This window comes from Sus scrofa, chromosome 14 (assembly GCF_054392235.1).
Source record: "Sus scrofa isolate SSC_HxYL_T2T_F1_AM1 chromosome 14, Sscrofa_HxYL_maternal_Yorkshire_Landrace_v2.0, whole genome shotgun sequence".
Classification (NCBI taxonomy): domain Eukaryota; kingdom Metazoa; phylum Chordata; class Mammalia; order Artiodactyla; family Suidae; genus Sus; species Sus scrofa.
Window position 1 is genome coordinate 123,407,772 of NC_139396.1, and position 23,237 is coordinate 123,431,008.

The 23,237-nt window shown below is 42.4% G+C and overlaps 2 protein-coding genes and 1 long non-coding RNA gene across 6 annotated transcripts in view; 1 reads left to right on the forward strand and 2 right to left on the reverse strand.

Moving 5' to 3' along the window:
• The window catches only part of LIPA (lipase A, lysosomal acid type), a 123,057-nt gene that overhangs the window by 75,874 nt on the left and 23,946 nt on the right, over positions 1-23,237 (reverse strand). The gene's annotated exons all lie outside the window — the stretch shown is intronic.
• The window catches only part of LOC146396972 (uncharacterized), a 74,315-nt gene that overhangs the window by 25,953 nt on the left and 25,125 nt on the right, over positions 1-23,237 (reverse strand). Inside the window, exon 2 of one of the 2 annotated variants that reach the window (XR_014827668.1) lies at positions 14,351-14,464. The exons of the other annotated variant lie outside the window; for it this stretch is intronic. This is a non-coding gene — a long non-coding RNA (uncharacterized LOC146396972). The remainder of the gene's footprint in view (positions 1-14,350; positions 14,465-23,237) is intronic. 2 annotated transcript variants of the gene reach the window in all.
• On the forward strand, positions 7,273-17,676 carry IFIT3 (interferon induced protein with tetratricopeptide repeats 3). 2 transcript variants are annotated; one of them, NM_001204395.2, is given in 2 exon segments: positions 7,273-7,385; positions 15,680-17,676. In NM_001204395.2, coding segments are annotated over 2 exon segments (1,530 nt in total). In that variant the 5' UTR covers positions 7,273-7,380; the 3' UTR covers positions 17,205-17,676.

Genomic DNA, 23,237 nt, shown 5'->3' on the forward strand with positions numbered 1-23,237 from the left:
TAGGTCACAGACCGTGGTTCCGATCCCAGGTTGCTGTGGCGGTGGCATAGGCCAGTGAGGTAGCTACAGCTCCGATTAGACCCTTAGCCTGGGAAAGTCCATATGCCACGGGGTGCGGCCCTAGAAAAAGGCAAAAAGACAAAATAAATAAATTTCCAATGAACAAAAGTCCAGGACTGGATGGCTTCACAGGTTAATTCCATTAAATATTTAGAGAAGAGTTAACACCTATCCTTCTGAAATTCTTCAGAAAAACTGCAGAGAAGGGAACACTCCCAAACTCATTCTATGAGGGCACTATCACCCTGATAACCAAAACCAAACAAAGATACCACTAAAAAAGAAAATTACAGGCCAATATCACTGATGAACATAGATGCAAAAATCCTCAACAGGAGTTCCCATCATGGATCAGCAGAAACAAATCTGACTAGCATCCATGAGGACACAGGTTTGATCCCTGGTCTCACTCAGTGGGTTAAGGATCTGGTGTTGCCACGAGCTGTGGTGTAGGGTGCAGATATGGCTCAGATCTGGCACTGCTGTGGCTGTGGTGTAAGCCAGCAGCTGCAGCTCCAATTCAACCCCTAGCCTGGGAACTTCCATATGTCGCTGATGTGGCCCCCCCAAAAAAAGACTAAAGGGAAAAAAAAAATCTCAACAAAATACTAGCAAACCAAATCCAACAATACATTAAAAGGATCATACACCATGAAAGAGTGGGATTTATCCCAGGAATGCAAAGACTTTTCAATATCCACAGATTAATCTGTGTGATACACCACATTAACAAACTAAAGAATAAAAAAACATATGATCATCACAATAAGTGTAGAAAAAGCTTTGGATAAAATCCAATACCCATTTCTGATAAAAACCCTTCAGAAAGTGGGCATGGAGGGAACCTACCTCAACATAATAAAGGCAATATATGACAAATCCACAGAGAACATCATTCTCAATAGTGAAAGACTTCCCACTAAGATCAAAAACAAGAAAAGGATATCCACTCTCAGCATTTTTATTCAATATACTTTTGGAGTCCTAGACATGGCAATCAGAGAAGAAAAAGAAATGAAAGGAATTCAAATTGGTAAAGAAGAAGTAAAACTATTACTGTCTGCAGATAACATGACAGTACACATAGAAAATCCTAGTTGTTATCAGAAAACTGTTACAGCTTGTCAATGAATTTGGGAAAGCTGCAGGATACAAAATTAATACACAGAAATCTACTGCATTTCTATATACTAACAATTAAAGATCAGAAAGAGAAATTAAGGATACAATCCTATTTACCATCACATCAAAAAGAATAAAATACCTAAGAATAAACCTACCTAAAGAGACCAAAGATCTGTATGCTGAAAACTACAAGATGCTGATAAAAGAAATCAAAGATGACATAAGCAGATGGAAAGATACACCATGCTCTTGAATTGGAAGAATCAATATTGTCAAAATGCCTATACTCCTCAAAGCAATCTACAGGTTCAATGCAATCCCTACCAAATTACCAATGGCACTTTTCACAGAACTGGAACAAAAAATTCTCAAATTTGTATGGAAACAGAACAGACCTCAAATAGTCAAAGAAGTCCTTAGAAAACTGGAGCTAGAGGAATCAGGCTCCCTGACTTCAGACTATACTGCCAAGCTATACAGTAATCAAAACAGTATGGTACTGGCACAAAAACAGAAATATAGATCAATGGAACAAGATAGAAAGCCCAGAAATAAACCCATGCACTCATGGTCAACTAATCTGTGACAAAGGAGGCAAGAATATACAATGGGGAAAAGAAAGCCTCTTTAATAAGTGGTGACTGGAAAACTGAACAGCTACATGCAAAAAAAAAAAAAAATGCAATTAGAATGCTCTCTAACCCCGTACAAACACACACATACACTCACACAAAACAATCTCAAAATGAATTAAAGACCTATGTATAATACCAGATGATATAAAACTTTTAGAGGAAAACATAGGCAGAACACTCTCTGTCATAAACTGCAGCAATATTTTCTCAGATCCACCTCCTACAGTAATGAAAACAAAAACAAAAATAAACAAATGGGATCTAAAAAACTTAAAAGTTTTTGCACACCAATGGAAACCATAAACAAAATGAAAAGACAACCCACAGAATGGGAGAAAATCTTTGCAAATGATGGGACTGACAAGGGATTAATCTCCAAAATATACAAAAATTCATGAAGCTCAATATCAAAAAAACAACACAATCAAAAAATGGGCAGAACACCTACAGAGACATTTCTCCAAAGAAGACAAACAGATGTCAAAAAAAAACACATGAAGGAGTTCCCGTCGTGGCACAGTGGTTAACGAATCTGACTAGGAACCATGAGGTTGCAGGTTCGATCCCTGCCCTTGCTCAGTGGGTTAAGGATTCAACATTGCCGTGAGCTGTGGTGTAAGTCTCAGACGCGGCTCGGATCCCGAGTTGCTGTGGCTCTGGCATAGGCCAGGGGCTGCAGCTCTGATTGGACCCCTAGCCTGGGAACCTCCATGTGCCACAGGAGCGGACCTAGAAAAGGCAAAAAAAAAAAAAAGAAAAGAAAAGATTACTAATCATTAGAGAAAATACAAATCAAAACTACTATGAGGTCCCACCTTATACCAGTCAGAATGGCCATCATGAAAATGTCTACACACAATAAGTGCTAGAAAGGGTGGAGAGCAAAGGGAACCCTCTTACACTGTCGGTGGGAATGTAAATTGTTACTACCACAATGGAAGACAGTATGGAGGCTCCTCAAAAAACTAAAAATAGAACTAGCTACCATATGACATAGCAATCCCATTCATGGGCATCTACCCAGAGAAAACATATCAAAAAGATATGTGGATTCCAATGTTCATTGCAGCACTATTTATAATAGCCAAGACTTGGAAGCAATATTAACATCTATTGACAGAGGAATAAAGAAGATGTGGTACATATATCCAATGGAGTATCACTCTGCCATAGAAAAAGAATGAAATAATGTCATTTGCAGCAACATGGATGGACCTAGAGATTATCATATTAAGTGAAGTCAGACAGTGAAATAAGACAACACCGTATGATATCACTTACATGTGGAATCTTAAAAAGGATACAAATGAATTTATCTACAGGACAGAAACAGACTCACAGACTTGGAAAACAAACTTATGGTTACCAAAAGGGATAGGTAGTGGGAGGAGGGATGGACCGGGGGTTTGGGATAGGCATATGCGCTCTATGGTATATGGAATGATAAGTCAATGGGGACCTGTTGTACAACACAAGAAACTCTACCCAATCGATAGTCTGTGAAGGTCAATGGGGGAAAAGAATCTGAAAAAGAATGTTTGTGTGTATATGTATAACTGAATAACTTTGTTGTATAGCAGAAATTATCACAACATTGTAAATCAGCTATACTTCAATAAAACTTTTAAAATGAAAAAAAGAGTTTTCTTTCATCATCTTCTTTATTTTATTTTGTTTTTGTCTTTTTAGGACAGAATCAGAGCTGTAGCCACTGGCCTACACCATAGCCACAGCAATGCCAGATCCAAGCTGCATCTGCAAACTACACCACAGTTCACAGCAATGCCAGATCCCTAACCCACTGAGCAAAGCCAGGGATCAAACCCGTGTCCTCATGGTTACTAATCAGAGTCATTGTCTCCGAGCCACAACAGGAGCTCCCTACCACCTCCTATTTTTAAGCTCAGTTTGTTTGTACTGCTATGCCCTTTTTAATACTAGCATGTTAAGTATAGTCATTACTTTTGCACTCAAGACACATATTAGAGAAATTCCGTATTCTATTTTCCAAGTAAGGTATAAATATGAAAATCTGGTTCCTCTTGATTTTATTTTTATTTTATTTTATTTTTGTCTTTTTTAGGGCCGCACCCACGGCATATGTAGGTTCCCAGGCTAGGGGTCTAATCGGAGCTGTTGCTGCCGGCCTACGCCAGAGCCACAGCAACATCAGATCTGAGCAGTGCCTACAACCTATACCACAGCTCACGGTAATGCCAGATCCTTAACCCACTGAGCAAGGCCAGGGATCGAACCTGAAACTTTGTGGTTCCTAGTCGGATTCATTTCTGCTGCGCCACAATGGGAACTCCTTGATTTTATTTTTAAATACTCATTCCAAATAACCATTCATTAGCAAATTATCTTAAAGGAAGCATTCAAAAGCAGAAGAAAATTGGACTCAAACTGTAAGTCTAAAACTACATGTGTACAAGTTTAAGCACATTATGAATTTCTTACTACACAGAATGTTATTCAACCACTCTATGCAGCTGTTGCAAATACCACGCTAATTCCTGAGTGCTTCATAAGCCAGGAATTAGAACAAGAAGAGAAGCAAGAAAGCAGACAGCTGGCAACGCTATACTGGAAAATAACTTCTTAATGTAAGAATGCATTGCATTCAGGCTGAGATGAAGGCTTTGACCAGTTCAGTATATTTGCCTTTTCTTTGATTTAACCACTTCTGATTCTTTCTGCATTCCAGTGTACTGTGAATCTTTAAAATCAACACCCTCACAACACAGAAACTTACGTCAACTTAAATATGCACAACCTAAAGGTTGAGAGTTAAGTTTTATCCGAAGCAAAATAAGGACTACAGAGGCAGCATTTCAGATAGCTCTAAAATACCTCTCCTTTGAGGTAGGGGGGAATGTCAGCATATATGTGATTTTGGTGAAGGAGAGGTACATGCAACCAAGCACACATTTTTACAGAAAGTCACTGCTGGTCAACAGAACGTTACTGCCAGTCCCAAGAAGAAGAGGTCACCATGAAGGATTTTAGCGCTTTTCAAGATATGAGGAGATGCAAGAATTGGGCTCATAAAATCGTCTCCTGAAAATATATATCCGAAGACCTGTTTTGCCAGTTTTCCCAGAGCACAGCATGCCTCACTCCTGACCCCCACCCTGAGCTCCTTTCAGGGAGTGGTGAGGGGCGGCAGCTGCAGTGGTTCATGATTCAATCCATGCAGAGGCAGATGGCAAGTGCCCATCTCCAGTTCACGCTTATACGCTCTCCTTTTCTTTGAGGGAAGAAGGTAGGATGTTTAGGGTTTCAAGTTCTACTATGCCAGGATTAAGCACTTGATTCTCAGTAACAGAGATGCCATTTGTTCTTTTAAAAATTTACATTTTGTGTCTATGGAATGTGGGGTCCATTAAAGCACATGGCCCAAAGTGGAGGCCCCTCTTACCTGGGTGATACTATAAAAGATATAAAGGTAGGTCACTTTATTACTAACAGGGTATCAAATGTTAAGACAGCCAAAAGAATTACAGACTTTCCCAGTCATAGGTTACTTTCACCAGACATAACACAATCTCTGAACTTAAAGTATCTTATGATACCCCCATTATGGGGGGGGGGTGTACAACTGTCAGTTTTGTTACTCAAGAGTCTCTACTTTCTGAGTTTCAGAATGAAGGGAGCCTTTCTCCTATTAATGACAATTCCGTCATCTTCAAATCAGCCATGATAGTGTTTTGCTGGTTTGTTTGTTTTTATGCGAGGCTCAGGTGGCACAGGACAGTACATGAAATGACTTCAGAGGTAGGAGGAAGCAGGGAAACAAAAAATAAACTGCAGTGGGAGAGAAAAACAGTCAGGAGTATGTAAGAGCTGGCTGGTTCCTTCTCAACCTGATTTAGGGGAGGGAGTTTTTGCCTCTGAACAATAAGGATGGATCCCTTCCTTCAACCCTGGGTAAGGCAGGCAGAAAAAAAGCAAAAGGCTGTTGCTTTGGCCCTCCTGGGTCTCAGAGAAAATGGGGGAAAGCTGCTGTTTTGACGTCAAGATTTTGGGAAAGGGGGAAGGGAAGTGCTGGGTAGGAAGTGGGTCAGCTAGAAAAATTGGCAGATGCCAGATGGTGGCTCTGGATGTTTTTATGGCTATTTACATCATAGAAATGTTTATTTTTAAAAAATCTCTCCGGGTATTATCATTCCTTCAGAGTTCAAAGTTTAAATACATAAATTTATCAACGAGGCAGCTAGCCAACAATATTATCCATGTTACTATTTCCCCTTTTCCGGCTGGACAAACTAATGATTTCCTTAGACTTCAGAGAGGTAACATGCTCAGGAGTCACTCCAGGGCTTGGCTTCCTATATTTAGCACCAGGGGAAAAAAAATTTAGGCTCTGGAATTTGACTCATAGATAATTCCAGAGTTAGCAAAGTGAACACACAATTAAACCCAGGTCTCAAGGTGCAAACTGTCTCTCTATAGTAAATTTACTTGATGAGCTACTTTTTATGACGTATTTCTGGAGCAGTCTTCCACATCATGTGCTCCCAGAAACCCTGACTTCAGGATCTCCTGCAGACTTTAGTAAAAATGCAGTTTCCCAGGATCCACCCTGGAGTTAGGGTCAGATTTCTGGGACTGCTTCCACCTCAAGCTGTAGTTTCAGAGTCATGAGTTTAAACAATTTTCTTCTACTAGTACACTGTTGGTGGGATTGTAAATTGGTGCAACCACTGTGGAAAGCAGTATGGAGATTCCTCAGAAAACTAAACATACAACTACCATTTTATCCAGCAATCCCACTCCTGGGCATCTACCCAGAGAAAACCACGACTCGCAAAGACACATGTACTCTGATGTTCATTGCAGCACTATTCACAATAGCCAAGACATGGAAACAACCTAAATGTCCATCGACAGAGGAGTGGATCAAGAAGATGTGGTACATATACACAATGGAATATTACTCATTCATTAAAAAGAACGAAATACCAGCATTTTTTACAACATAGATGGACCTAGAAACTATCATGCTAAGTGAAGTCAGCCGTACAATGAGACACCAACATCCAATGCTTTCACTGACATGTGGAATCTGAAAAAAGGACAGACTGAACTTCTTTGCAGAACAGATGCTGACTCACAGACATTGAAAAACTTATGGTCTCCAGAGGAGACAGTTTGGGGGGTGGGGGGATGTGCCTGGGCTGTGGGATGGAAATCCTGTGAAATCAGATTGTTATGATCATTATACAACTACAGATGTGATAAATTCATTTGAGTAATAAAAAATTTTTAAAAAACTACCCCCAAAAAATAAATAAACAATTTTCTTCTACTGAGTCATGGCAGATCTCAACCATAGTTTCCTTTTCTTCCTCTTGATGTTAAAGCAGTTTCACTTTCCAGTTCCTCTTCCCTTTCATAAAGGCAATCACTCACACACAGGGAGAAAGCATCAGCTGATGCATCCTCCCCGCCCCATTTCCCTTTTATATAGCTCCTTCCTATTTACTTGAGGCACGTTTCTGAAGGGCAAATCAGCTTGGACCCCAACTTTCAGAACAGCAGAGAACAGACCGCCATCATGAGGTGAGTGAGATAACAGCGAGCATCCTTTTTCTCGAATGCAAATTGTAAGCCGAGCCTCTCCGGTGCGTCCTGCTGCTTGTGGGCTAAACGTGCCTTTTCAATATGGGCACTTGCTATTTTTGTGACTTTTTCTGGTGTATGGACTCAAATTCCCTAAGATTCCCAGGTGGAGGTGGGAGCCAGGAACCGGATGAAAGAGCTGCTTGGCAGGAGTGGTCATATCCAGTTGGGCACAACATTTGCTGAGTCAAAGTTAGATCTAAAGGACTTACTCTTGTGGGGAGGAGGAGTTTCTGTTGTTGTTTTCTTTGAAAGGACTAAGAGGCTTTCTTCTTACCATTTTAAAAGTAAGCATTTCTTTTTAGCAGATGCTATTAAAGATGAAATTAGTAGTACAAAGCCAACTCATGTTGGGAATTTTGCCTTGAAAATTTGATCACTTCAAGATGGGAAGTGGAAAAAACCATTTTTACAAATGGACTTTTTTTTCCCATTTCTCATATGAAAACAAACCCAAAGCTTGGTGTTTCTTCTTATTTTTGCTGTAATGAGGGCTGGTGAGCAGCAGAAAATCATATCTCTTCAAAACATAACGACCTAATCTCTTTCCTAATACTGATCTAATTTCTAGTGAAGGAAAGCAGAGCAATGGGCAGTGGTTGCCTGGGGATGGGATGGTGGAGGGTGGGATTGGGCTTAACTAGGAAGGCACACAGGAAAATCTTTGGGGATGATGCAAAGAGGAGATGGTGGTGGTGGTTACATGGGTATATACATTTGTCAAAATTCATCAAGCTATTCTTTAAATGGGTGCACTTTGTTAGAATCTAAAGCATAATCTTAGAAAACTTGATTTCAAAAGATGCACATAGATGTGCTCCAGCTCTACCATCAGATAGAGCCTCAGGAAAGACAGAGCTGAGAGAAAAGGAAAACTTTCCCATCAAACACTTATGGGGACTGAGGGGTTGATTGCCTGGAGAGGGAGCATCCTAGTGATCACTGGGGGAGGGAGGACAGGGAGACTCAAGGGCTCCCAAATGCTCTGCAGGCTTGTATCTGAAGATAGGATGGATAGGAAGAATTCACTGCCAAGTGCCTCAGGTCACCCTTTCCTGTATGATAGTCTCCTGGTTACAAATGATGTTAATTGTGTCTGCATGAGTAGGTTGACCAGAAAAACCTAGCTCTGCCCAGCATCTTGGTAGCTAGCCTGTCTAGGGAGTTTGGCAATGACCTGTGCTTGGTTGTGTCCAGAGTCACTGTCCTGACACCACATCAAGGTGCCCTGCTCTCAGAGGTTATAGGGACAGAGGCAGGTTGGGCTGCCCCTCCCCAGCTGTGCTAAGCATTGTCAAAGGGGGAAGCCACCTCGGGAAACCTCTCATACCTGCTGGCTGGGTGATGAGTGCCTTTCTCTGACCCATCCACTCAAACACTCTGTTGCCCCTTCACACACTCAGAATTCACTTAAAATTACAATACCAAGAGACCAGTAATCATGGCAGTAACATTTTCTGTGTGATCAGTAGTTGGAGACACACTCTGTCATATATTCTATCAGCCTCCCAGCAGCCCTAGGAAGGAACCTATTGCTTTTATCGGCCTCATTTTCTAAATGAGTAAAATGGGGCTCAAAAGGCAAATTACTTGGCCAAGAGGTCATATAGAAAGTAGGTGTCAGAGCAGGGTCATTACTAAGATGCCAATCTCCAGTGTTGGCTCTGGGTACAAAGGTCCAAAGGGCAAAATATCCTGAGGCTTTTAATTACACTCTCATTAGAGAGAAGAGACAGAGACAGGAAAGACTCAGGCCTCGGAGCCCCTATTTAGACAGTGAGGACCCCTCCTTAGAGTGCCCAGAGCCACACCCAAGATGAACGTAAAAGTGGATCTCCTTAGGGCACAGTTTCCTATCACTTGGGTGAAAGGGAAAAGGCAATTTATTCCAGACCATTTCAGAAGTGAGGACATGCGGCTAAGTGATATGATTCCAGAAACATCCCAGAGCTGATCAAAGCAATAATCAAATGCAGGTTTTCTGCGGTTATTTTCCTTTACTCCAGACTGTCTGACTCACTGTGTGGTACTGTGTGGTACACCACAGCATGTCTCACAAGTAAATGGGAAACTGCTTTTCAGCATACCTCCAGGACTGTGCTTCTCAAATGTGACACAAGAACTCCTACAACAGACTATCCAGGGTGCTTGTTAAAATGCAGATTCCTGAGTCCAAGCCCACCCCCAGGTTGCATCTGAATCTCCGGGAGGAGGGCCTATATGTACTACATCCCTAATGCTTTCTTTCACACTGGCAAACACAGTTGCGGAATCTGTGTAGAACGGTACTCCCAGCAGAGAACTGAGCTCAGGGCTACACATTCAGTTTCAGTTTCTCCTCGGCAGGAATCTTGGCAGCATTGCCTCAGTTTTGTTTTCCTTTTAAAAGCAAAGACCTGACGGCTAGAATCCTGAGTGGGAACCTCCTCTGCATTTGCTTTTGATCCACAAATCCGCCTGAATCCCAGCTTTTCAGGGATTTTTGCAGGGAAGGAGCTATCATGAGGTAAATACTCACTGCTTCTCTAATAGAAAGTTGAGACTCTCTCAAAAATCTCGTTCTTGAGTGCAGCTTCCGGAAGAGTGTCCTTTCAGTGTTTGCTGATAGATTGATTAAATGTGCATTTCGTTAATTTGATCATAAATCTATCTTACTGACTCATGCGTTTTTAGTTCTGTGGCTCTTGCTGATTTAGAGTCACAGCCACTGATCTAGAGCTGGCTGCTGGCAGCTGGAAGAGATGGGGGATGTTGGGAGAGCCCAGGAGGTTTTGTTCAGGCAAAATTTGGTCAATGAAAGCTGGGGACTAGAGGAAAGTTGCTGGGGGTCCCAGTTCCCCTTTTGTTTCTTATATGTGAAAGGACTAAATCTGAGGTTTGCGAGTATTGTTCTGATTGCTAAGGATTTATTCAGCATTATAAAACTTGGATTCATAATGAGGTTGCTTTTGCCTTGAAATCTGTTCTTTCAGAAGTGGGGAACATGTCTACCTAAGCCATCTTCTTACTGACCTGCTGGCCCTCCTGTGTGAACTATGAACAGGGAGCAGGTTTTGCAAGGTCTCTCAAACTGGGTGGCAGACACCGTGCACTACACCTAACCTGAGTGTGCTACCAGAATGCAAATTCCCAGGTCCTGCATTCTGAAATCATAATTGAATAGATCTGAAATAAGGCCTAGAAAAAAATACCAATTTAAATTTGAAAGGTACTCCATAAACACACTAAATGTTACCTGCACTGTTTGCGTGTAAATGTGAATGGAGGAAGCCCAAAGCTGGCTGGGGCTTGCCCCTTTAAAGGGTTTTTTAGGGATGAGAAACTGGAGATTGGAAATCACTGCCAAAAAATGAAGTCCTCCTGGCACCCTGCTACTCACGGTGTGGTCTGAATCTAACACCCCAAGGAGGCTGCTACAAAGGCAGCATTGCAGACCCGCTGAATCCAGATCTGCATTCCAACAAGATACTCAAGTGATGGTCCTTGTGCACACTTAAGGGTGAGAAGCACTGTTCTAGTGGGTTCCCTGGCTCACTTCTGAAGTGATGGGCTCCTCAGGTTGTGCCTATTCTGAACAGCTAACTGGGCATGAGGTCTGCCTGTCCCTTCACAGTCATTTGCTCCCTTGGAGCATAACCAGAACACCCAGGGTCAAGCTGTCTCAGAGGTTTCCCTGGAAGCTCCTATGCTTACCATTTAAACAGCGCCTCTTTCTGCAAAATTTCAAGATTCTACTCTAGACCTGGCTTTGAATAGGCCCAGGAAGGAGATGTGGCAATAGGCTGTCACCCTCCAGATCAGCAGGAGAAGGGGAAAGACTGAAATGGGTTGATTCTGGATATGTCCCAAGGATTAGCAGTGCTGGTTTTTATCTACTTTGGTCAGCAAAAACCTCATGGCTATAACTTACGGTCATGAAACAATCAATCCCTCCCCATATTTTCTACTAGATACCAAATCTCCAGGTAGGAAGAGCGTTCAATTCCCCAAGTTTCCCACCTTAACTTAGACATTCTCTTATCAAGTTACTGAATCCATCGTCCTACCTGCTTGTCCTCCCTTGAAATTTCTAAACATAATTATTATTCAATAATTTATTAAATTTTATGCATTTAAAGAGTATGTAGGGCAATTTTCAAAAGCATATAGGAGATAAATTACTCAGCGAGGAAACTGTCAAGTGGAGCACTGGTTTTTAAAAAGGCAATAGCTTTTTTAAATTTTTTATTAGATCAGCATTATCTTCACGTTTCATTTTGATCTACTGAGTCAAATATGTTAACATTACTATAGACATGTCAATTACATATGATGCATTTAATTGTCAATTAGTATACATTAAATCAGTAATGAAAATCCAAAGGAGTGGAAAAACATAGTAATTTATATACTCTAACTACTTAGAAGGTGACAAGAATCACTAAGATGGGAGTTCCCGTTGTGGCGCAGAGAAAACAAATTCAACTAGGAACCATGAGGTTGTGGCCTCACTCAGTGTGTTAAGGATCCGGCATTGCATTGAGTGGTCGTGTAGGTCACAGGTCACGGGTCATGACTTGGATCCCGAGTTGCTGTGGCTGTGGCGTGGGCCGGCAGCTGTAGTTCTGATTAGACCCCTAGCCTGGGAACCCCCATATACTGTGAGTGCGGCCCTAAAAAAACAAAACACCAATTTTCAATAGGTGTTACAATCTTGACACCACTTACACAGCTGGCTATCTTCCTGAATAAATTGTTCAGCATTACCATACATTTCTTAGCATGGCCAGTTCTAGCACTGGTGAACTGGTGGTATAGATAGAATGTCCCCAGGAGTACCATATTAAGGGCTCTCTCACAGATTTAGGAATGTTGAGAACTTTTCTGCTTGCCCTGCACTTTCTTGAGCAACTGACATCTCCTGAAGCTTATATATGACAGGGTTGGCATGTGTTTCATCTTGGAAGAAGAATCTTTGTCAATAAGTGCTTAAAAGTTTGTTGGCAAAGTTCTTTCCAGTTCATTGATAAGACCTGCCTTTCCTCACCAACCCCCTTAGAAAAAAAGATAGTGTTATTAAATTGGCAAGGTGGTTTCTGATTTTGTTGAAGTAAAAACATCCAAATTTGCCTGTCTTTCTGCAGACTCACTGAGAAGCTGGACAAATACTCTCTATCAATCCTTAGAGTGTTTATTATTTTCAGGCACCTATATACACCCACATATCTACAGACACAGTCCACTGATCTGAAACCCATGATTTCCTTTCTCTTTCTCAACCTCTTAATTGGGAAATCAGCAAAGTTAACATGAGTTGAAACACAGAAATGCCATTGTGACATTTTTAGCTACAACAGTTATAGATTTGTTTAGTGATCATCTTTCTAACTTATCCCTAGTATTTATTTCACAACATTGTTTGAGTTTTGACCTCTTGTTCTTCACACAGGGCAGCTAGAATCCCCAGGATAGGCAAAACTGAAAAACCCTAAATGGAGAGGAAAGACTTTATTAGCATTGCGGTACTCTAGCCACACCAAGAGAATGAAAAAGACCACCAAGAAAAGAGACACACACACAAAGAGATATCTGCATAGACAACTTCTCCCTCTCTCCTTGCCTTGGGTTGATTCCCTTGCCTCTGCATCTTTCACTATAAAGCATTTGACATCCAATCACACTGTATCAGAAATGATTTAGTTGGGCATTGCCAGAGAAAGAGACAGGAAGTAGATCAGGGCACTTGCAGCAGTGCCTGGTGCTGGTCCATGGTAAACTGCAAATAAAGTGAGGGGTTCCTCTGAGCAAAACATATTTGACAATGAAAGAGCTTTCCTTTATTCTAAGATTATATTCTTTTTACTTCTTCAGTGATTAAAAAAAAAAATGATTCTTTTTCTCTTTTTTTAAATAAAATGTTGGTAAAAACAGACTGTTATCTTTTGAGATGAATTTTCCCCCCATGTCATTGTACTGCCAAATAAATTGGCAGCCCTATTTGGCTCATAACATTTTTCTGAAACTGCTGCAAGCCTATGAAATCCAAAAATATGGACAACAGGAGGTTCTTTCTTATGGTGCCAAGAATCTACTAATAAGGAGGAACACAAAATCAGCAAGCCCAGGCAAATGCAGATATGAGAACACACTTGAGGAATTTATGAAACTTATTTAAATATGGCAAGTGATTTCCCCTGGTATCTTCCAACCACAAAACACAAATATATCCCTTTTGTTTGTTCATTTCCTTTTTTTTTTTTTTTTTTTTTTTTTTTGCTTTTTAGGGCCACACCTATGGCATGTAGAGGTTCCCAGGCTAGGGGTCAAATCGGAGCTGTAGCTGCTGGCCTATGCCACAGCCACAGCAATGCTGGATCTGAGCCATGTCTGCAACCTACACCACAGCTCATAGCAACACCGGATCCTTGACCCACTGAGCAAGGCTACAGGGATCCAACCTGTGTCCTCATAGATGCTAGTCAGATTTGTTTCCACTGAGCTACGACAGGAACTCATGTTTGTTCATTTCTTGAAACAAATTCACTCTCTCTGGGGATCTGGCCTAGGTCAGGGTGACTGCTTCAGTCAGTTGAAACTGAGCCTTCATGAGTATATGCGTGACTGTAGGGACAGGCGGAGAAGATGAGAGGAAAGGAACTAAATCACATAGCTCAGCGACAAACACCCCTGGGGTTCCATCTCTTTCTTTACATGGCTCCTAACCAGACTGTGGGCTCCGGGGGTCAGGGAGGGCCAAGATAACCTATATTTTTCTCAGTATCTCTAAAACCTAACAACGTGAGACAAAGAAGTAGCTTTATGAAGGGTCACTGGCTGGCTAAATAAACCTGACTTCATAATTGAATCGGACAAGAGAGATCCCAGTTCCTCCCACTGCCGTGCTCTCCTCATGCACCTTACCTCACCTGCTGCATATCTGCCCACACAGTAGAAGGGATGTGCTTTGTGGGTTTCTTGCATAGACCACAGATACAGAAAGGTGAACCCAGGAAGCAAGAGGAAGGTACCTCCTCCTCTGCCTAGGAAAATTTAGAGGTGTGCATTAGTGAGGGTTCTCAGAGAAACAAAACCAATAGTAGATACACACACACACACACACACACACACACACACACACTGCTGGTTGACATCAGGCCCAACCCATGAAGGCTGGGCAGAGGCAGGAGGTATTTGTGAAGAGAAGTTGTTCCAGGCTCTTCCCTGCATTGGCTGGCTAAGAAGTCAACTATTTTCAGCACTGCAATGGTAGAAATTCATTCAGCCAACCTCACTAAAGGTTTATTTTCTTCAGCTTTCACTTAAAGGTTAATGTAGGATGGACTCCTAGATGGAGAATTCTCAGATGCTCTACTATCAGCTCTGCCTTGCACTGTGGTCGTCAACTTTCCCCAGAGCAAAAAGTAGGAAGGTATTGGGAAATGAGCTCCCAACATTTGACCTCAACTAGCTTTTCTAAGTTATTCTGTATGTTTTTCAACAGTGAAACCAAAATGGGTCTTCAGCTTTATCCCAATTTCTTGTAAGGGAAGAGCCTTCATGTAATTGGACACATTTTGGTTTTTCCTCATGCACAATTTAAATCTTCTTTTGCATTATTTCTACAAAAATTTGTAAACATTTATTTTTATCTGCTTTTTTTTACTTTTTAGGTCAGATTTTTTATACTACAGTTATTTGTTAAAATAGAGACTTACCTGTTGCTGACACACACACACACACACACACACACACACACACACACAATGTCAGAGACAGAATGAGAGAAACAGAGGTGCACGTGATTATGGAGGCTGAGACGTCCCATGATCCCCTGTCTGCAGACTCAAGAAAGCCAGTGGCATAATTCTAGCCTGAGTTCAAAGACCTGAAAACTAGAGGACTGACAGTGTCACTCCCAGTCTGAGGAGAAGAGAAGACCAGTGTCCCAGCTCAAGCAGCCAGGCAGAGGAAGCAAATTTGCCCTTCCTGCACTTTTTGTTCTATTCAGGCCCTCAATAGGTTGGATGGTATCCATTCACACTAGTGAGGACAATCTGCTCTGCTCAGTCTACCGATTCAAATGCTAATCTCTTCTAGAAACACCACTCCAGATATGACCAGAACTAATGTTTACCTAGATAGCGGGACATCCTGTGGCTCAGGCAGGTTGACATACAAAATAACCTGAAACTGCATCACAGCAAACAGTGCTTGGCAGGGGCACATCACAGTGACTATGTTTATTTTCTCCACAGTGAGGTCAACAAGAATTCTCTGGAGAAGATCCTTCCACAGCTGAAATGCCATTTCACATGGAACTTACCTAAGGAAGAACATGTCTGGCATGATCTAGAAGACAGAGTGTGTAACCAGACTGAACTTTTAAACTCTGAGTTCAAAGCGACAATGTACAACTTGTTGGCTTACATAAAACATTTAAATGGTCAAAATGAGGCTGCCCTGGAATACTTACAGCAAGCTGAAGAGTTTATCCAGCAAGAACACACTGACCAGGCAGAAATCAGAAGCCTGGTTACCTGGGGAAACTATGCCTGGGTCTATTATCACCTGGGAAGACTCTCAGAAGCTCAAATTTATGTAGACAAGGTGAAACAAGTATGTGAGAAGTTCTCAAATCCTTACAGTATTGAGTGTCCGGAGCTTGACTGTGAAGAAGGATGGACACTGCTAAAGTGTGGAGGAAAACAAATTGAAAAGGCAAAGGTGTATTTTGAGAAGGCTCTGGAAGAGAAACCCGACAACCCAGAATTCTCCTCTGGACTGGCCATCGCGATGTACTTTCTGAATGGCAAACCAGCGCAGCAGTCCTCCGTGGATATTCTCAAGGAGGCCATTGAGTTGAGCCCTGACAATCAGTATATCAAAGTTCTCTTGGCCCTGACATTGCAGAAGATGAATGAAGAAGCTGAAGGGGAAGAGTTGGTTGTAGAGGCCCTGGAAAAAGCTCCTCGCCAAACAGATGTCCTCCGCAGTGCAGCCAAATTTTACCGAGTAAAGGGTGATCTAGACAAAGCTATTGAACTATTTCTAACGGCACTGGAATCCACACCAAACAATGGCTACCTCTATCACCAGATTGCATGCTGCTATAGGGCAAAAGTCAAACAACTTCTGGATGCAGGAGAATCTGAAGCTAGCAGGAATAGAGAGATAATTGAAGAACTACGGAAATATGCCAAGGACTATGTGAATAAAGCTATTGAAAAGGGACTAAATCCTCTGTATGCATATTCTGATAGCACTGAGCTCCTGGAAATAGGAGAATGTCATCAGACAGCTTTCAGTAAGGAGCTCCCTAGCACTGAGGCGCAACAACTTCATCAGCGCTCTTGCAACTCTCAGGAGTATCACGAGAAGTCTGAAGACACTGCAGCCCAACAGTCTTTAGAAAATTTGTCCATAAACACGACATCAACTGAGAAGGAAAAGATGAAATACCAACTACAGAATGGAGCTGCAAATCAGCTTCCACAAAGTGCACCAAATTCATGGTATCTCCAAGGATTAATTCACAAGATGAATGGAGACCTGCTGCAAGCAGCCGCATGCTATGAGAAGGAACTGGGCTACCTACTAAGGAACAGCCCTTCAGGCATAGGCAGCATTTTCCAGCCAGCATCTGAGCTGGAAGAAGGCACTGAGGAAATGGACCAGGGTGCAGATGGCTCTACTCTCAGGGAGCTTCCTGACCCTGGGGCTGACAGAGACAGGAAGGAAACGAAAGGAACAGAGAGTCAGGGCGCCTGGAATAGTGGCTGAGAAGGGGAGGAGAGTGGGAAGGCAGGAGTTCCCCAGTCTGAAATTGCCAAGCAAGAGGGTCCTGCTTGTTGCTTTGAGGCATATTTTTAGAGAGCTGTTTTCTCATGTCTGTCTTCCCTGTCCTTATCAGCCACTACACAGTTCTCTAGTCTGCAGGTTTTAGAAAGAACTACTACTAGAATCAGTGCTTCAGGTCTGCATGATGCACTCAGTTCTCCAGAAAGCCTTCATTTCTGCCCTTCTTGCCAAGGTCATAACTGGAGATTACCAACAAACAGAATCTCATGTCTTTCACCCAACTGTTCTCCAGCCTTCTGCGCCTTCTGGAAGACTAGCTTTTGGGGAATCCTGGAATATTCCCTAAGTCTTATCCTTGGCTTCAGCCATGTACGTATATGTATTTTTGATAGTGATATTACAATAAATATTCTTACAGTAATGCTACAATAAATTCTAAAATTTCAATTCAGAATTAATCGTGTGACTTGTATATCTAAGAATAAGATTAATTCCCAAAGTTTCTCTTGGTGGGGAGGATGGGTAATTGTTACAGCCATACCATGCCATTCTCAACATATCCATTGGAGCTCTTCCTTGGCACTAATACCCTGACCCTGCAGCCAGCCCATCCTTGGGCCCCAGGAACTATGACTCCCATTCCTGACCAGGGGCCTCAGTTGAGCCCAATGCCCAGTTAGTAGCTGCTGCAGGTAACCAGGCTTGCCCTGCACTTAGGAATACCTGGGCATCTGCCTCCCAGACAGAGTGTAAGGAGCACCGGCACTAGACTGGCCATAGAGACAAAGATCTTCACCCTCCAGGGCAAATAAAAATATTCAAGTAGTCCCTCTCAGCTGGGGAAATCCACAAGGCTTGTTTGCTCTGTGCAACCAAGTGGTACATCAAGAGTCCTATCAACCTCTACTCAACCCACTCTGAGGCCTGCACTCATATGCTTTTCTAGTGATATCATCGGATTGTCTGTGTGTAGGTGAAAACTGTTGTACACCAGATCCCAGAGAAGACAGAGGGACTGGCATTTCCATCTAGCTGGTGTACAGAGAGCCAGAAATTTGACTCTCATGCAACAGAGGAATCCCAAAAAGTTGCTTAATGAGCTACATTGGCTGTAAGAGCAGCGGACTTTGGTGAGGTGCCCCCACCCCTGAGTTATCTGCTAGCTCCAGCAAGGCTTGAGGAGCCACTGGGTGGCCAGCAGTGAATTCTCGACTCCTTGCCAGCTTTGATCTGGAGTAGCACTGCCTCTTGCGACTAGTTCCAGAGGAGTCACTATAAGGGATACTAACATGAAAACCAATACTGAAAGCCTGGCTGAGGCAGAGGGTGGTATGGGGTGATGGTGGGGGACTGGCTATTTCTTACCCTCAAAGACAGCCACAGCTCTGGGGTAGGTGAGGAACTACTATTTTTAGGCAAATATACATGCCCAAGGACACAAAGATTTTGAGTACTAGGGGGAAACTGGAGATTTTCTACACAAGGGTACCTGGTCCCATCCCTAGAAATACAAACAGCTGTCTCACAGAAGGATCATGAACCCTGCCCAACCCTGTCCCTCCACACTCAGAGTTCCATCCACCCTTCACCTGGCGCTGAGGCTTCCCGGAAGATGCAGCTGACGGATTCTGTCATACACACCTAGGCTGTGGTTTATTTTTCTGTCTGGACAATTTTATTTTAAAGATGCCTGTACATTTACCACCTACCCTTGCCTGAGAGAACAGCCCCAATCTGCATTTCCTGGTGTGTAACTCTGATCTCACTCAGCTTTGCCTCTGAAGACTCAGAGGGACCCACATGAATTGCTGGTTTCCACAGTCATCTATTCCTTTTTACCACCCAGGGCCATACCCAGCCTTACCCAATTAGTAACCCAGTGGTTACTAATTAGAGCTTCCAGCTCGATTCCACTTTCTCACCATCCTGGCTGCCGTGAATATCTGTAGAGCAGGTTTGACCTGTAGCCACACAGCATGTCCCAGGAGAGTCCAGGCCTGTCCACAAAAAGATAGCTGGAGAAGTGGGGATAAGTCTCCACAAGGGAAACCAGGGGCTTCTCCCCTCAAGTGTGTCTGCCCAAGGAGGCAGGGACTCCATCTCCATGGAAACGACATGAAGAGTGGAACTTACTTTTTCAGCTCACTTTAGAATCCACCACTGCAACTAGAAACTATCTTCACCTCTTCTCATTTCTCTTAGTAGAAATGAACTCTCCGAGTCCCAAGATATTTCAGACAAGCCTAAACATGACTAGCCTCCCAGGAACCTGGGAACTTTCCTCATACCCATTACGGAAGTAGGCTATGCAAGGTCTGGAGCTTCGTACATGTTCCTTGAGAACTTACACTGACCATTCCAAGTGAATGAATGATTGACATGTAAAAATGAAACCATGAAAATTCAGTTAGAACTGGAATACAGCAAGAAATGTACGTCACAGTGGGTCAAAGACAGCCATCAAGACCCCTGAGATGGAATGAAAATGACTGGAACTTAAAGCAGAGCAGTTCTTGGTGGCTGCATATTTTCTCTAAGGATGTGACTGGCACAGGCTTGCGAACATGAGTCTTCTCAAAGAAACATCAGACACTCTGTGTAGAGGTCAAGGCACTTTGACCTGCACTCCTTTATCATATTGTGTGGATTATCAAGGTGCACACGGGGACACCAAGGTGCAGAGAAATGAACTTACTGTCTCAGAGCCTCACAGAAAGATAGCTATATATTGGGAATGAGTCCCTGTCCATGCTCCCGTATTATTTAGATTTGAGAAAGACCTGGAAATCATATGAGAGTTGGAAATCATATAAGAGAGTAGCTCTCAAACTTTCACACGGCAACAAATCACTTGGCTGTCGTGTTAAAAGTAAGGCTCTAATTTAGAAGGGCTGTGGAGGGGCCTGAGATTCTGTATTCGAATTGGTTTTAGTTAAAGCCGATGCTGCTGGTCCAAAGACCAATACTCTGAGTAGTAAAAACCTAGCTCAGTGGCTTTAAACCATGATTGCACAATAAAATTAACTTGGGCTTTCTTTTTTTTTTTTTTTTAAGTAATGATAATTCTGATGTCTGGGGCTCACTCTCACAGATTCTGATTCACTGGACTAGAGATTAGCTCAGATATCAGTATTATTTTTAAGATTGTCATGGGATTTTCCAGTTTGCAGCCAGGATTGCAAACCACTGTCCAAAGTCAATCTTTGTGCTTATCTGATAAGGAAACTAATAGAGATTAAATTAAATCAAATTCAGCTTGTTAAACACAGAGCTGGTCCTGAAATCCTGATACCAAACGCACAGTTCGGTGCTTAAGTTTCATCTCTTTGAGCAGGAATGCCATCCATTAGAAATGCCTCCTTCTGAAGTTTCCACTGTTCTTTTTTATTTTTACACACACACACACACACACACACAATTTGTTGGCTCTTTCCTCTCACCTTAATGCTGCTCTGTCCTGTATGGTTCATGGTTATGTTTATACCAGAGACACAATGGACAAAATTCTGACTACCTTATCAGCTGAGCCAGAGCCTCACACAACCAGCGCCAGAGCCAAATTCATGGTGATCATGTTTTCTGACACATGGTGACTAAGCTTTAACTTTATGCACAAAAAGTCCAAAGCCATACTGCTGTGTGGGGAAACTTCATATCAGTATTTGCAAACTTCTCCTAAACTTCATCTCAGTATTTGCTTGCGTTTCCATTCCCTTTTATCAGAGTTGGGTTAGGGCTGGTGCCTTGCAGAAAATATCTTCACCTGAAAACGCAATTTGCCTGCTAGAAGCCTTCCATCTGATACAGAACTAGAGGCAGAGGGCTGAGAGGAAATGATCCCCCTTCCAAAATCCCTTCTCAGTCCCTTCTAGGGAAGGGCTAGATGCCTACTGCCAGGCTCTGGGCATAGGCATGTCCAGGGATCCCTGACTTGGGCCTTAAGGTGGGAGTATCTAGGTTGCCCTGGCCTGAAATTCCCAGCAGAGCACCCTGTCTCAGAGGCTGCACAGTTAAATCATGACATGAGGCAGCCCTCAATGCCCACTTGGAAAAATTTTAACAGGCAAGGAGTTCCTGTTGTGGCTCAACAGGTTACAAATCTGGCTAGTATCCATGAGGATGCAGGTTCCACCCCTGGCCTTGCTCAGTGGGTTAAGGATCCCACATTGTCTTGAGCTGTGGTGTAGGTCGCAGATCTGGCTCAGATCCAGCATTTCTGTGGCTGTGGCACAGGCCAGCAGCTGTAGCTCCGATTTGACCCCTAGCCTAGGAAATTCCATATGCCACAGGTGCGGCCATAAATAAAGAAAAAATAATTATAATAGGCAAGGGCTTTGGCTGGAGGTCACTACAGACTGGCCACTGAGCAGGTGGAGACACTTGTCCCAGAACATGAAAGCAACACCCACAAGTACTGCATGCTCCTCAATGAAATGTGCTTTCCAGGCAGTCAGTCACCAGACCTGGAAAGAGTAGTAGCTGTAGGGAAAGGGCTACTCAAGAGGCCTTTGATGAAAACTGCAACCACTAAAAATCCAAAGCCTGGCACAGTGGGAGCCTGGGAATTAACACAATGACCTTCACCCTCCTCCCCCACTTCTAACTTCTGGCTGGTGCCCCCTAGTGGGCCAGATACAAAAGGAAGTTAAAAAAAAAAAAAAAAATTGAAGAGGTCCAGTTAATGAAACCCATACAGTCAGCTTCCATGAGAACACAGAACAGAGAAAGATGTAGAAAAGTAGATCCAGAGGGGCAAGCAAGAACCGACACAGAGGGCAGAAGACCTAAATAGACAGTTCTCCGAAGAAGACATACAGAGGGCTAACAGGTAAATGAAAAGATGCTCCACATCGCTAATTATTAGATAAATGAAAATCAAAACTATCATGAGGTACCACCTCACACTGGTCAGAATGGGTATCATCAAAAGTCTATAAATATGGTTTTTGACTTTTGTTAATGTGATGTATGATGTTGATTGACTTGCGTATGTTGAACCATCCTTGTGAACTTGGGATGAATCCCACCTGGTCATGGTGTACGATCTTCTTTATATGTTGTTGGATTCGGTTGGCTAAAATTTTGTTGAGAATTTTTGCATCTGTGTTCATCAAAGATATTGGCCTGTAGTTTTCTTTTTTGGTGGTATCTTTGTCTAGTTTTGGAATTAGGGTGATGGTGGCATCATAGAATGTCTTTGGAAGTGTTCCTTCTTCTTCAACCTTTTGAAAAAGTTTAAGGAGGATGGGTACAAGTTCCTCTTTGTATGTATGGTAGAATTCACCTCTGAAGCCATCTGGTCTAGGACTTTTATTTGTAGGGAATGTTTTTATGACATATTCAAAGTCAAAAACCACATGATCATCTCAATAGATGCAGAGAAAGCATTTGACAAAGTCCAACATCCATTCATGATCAAAACTCTTACCAAAGCAGATATAGAGGGAACATACCTTAACACAATCAAAGCCATTTATGACAAACCCACAGCAAATATAATGCTCAGTGGAGAAAAGCTGAAAACCTTCCCACTAAAATCTGGAACAAGACAAGGATGCCCACTCTCACCACTGTTATTCAACACAGTACTGAAAGTCCTAGCCACAGCAATCAGATGAACAGAAGAAATAAAAGGCATCCAAATAGGAAGAGAAGAGGTAAAACTATCACTGTATGCAGGTGACATGATACTATATATAGAAAACTCTAAGGACTCGACCCAAAAACTACTTGAACTGATCAACAAATTCAGCAAGGTAGCAGGATACAAGGTTAACATTCAGAAATCAGTCGCATTTCTGTATGCTAACAATGAAATATTAGAAAAGGAATGCAAAAATACAATACCTTTTAAAATTGCACCCCCCAAAAATCAAATACCTAGGAATACACCTGACCAAGGAGGTAAAGGACTTATATGCCAAGAACTATAAAACATTAATCAAGGAAATTAAAGAAGATGTAAAGAAATGGAAAGGTATTCCATGCGTCTAGGTTGGAAAAATTAATATTGTA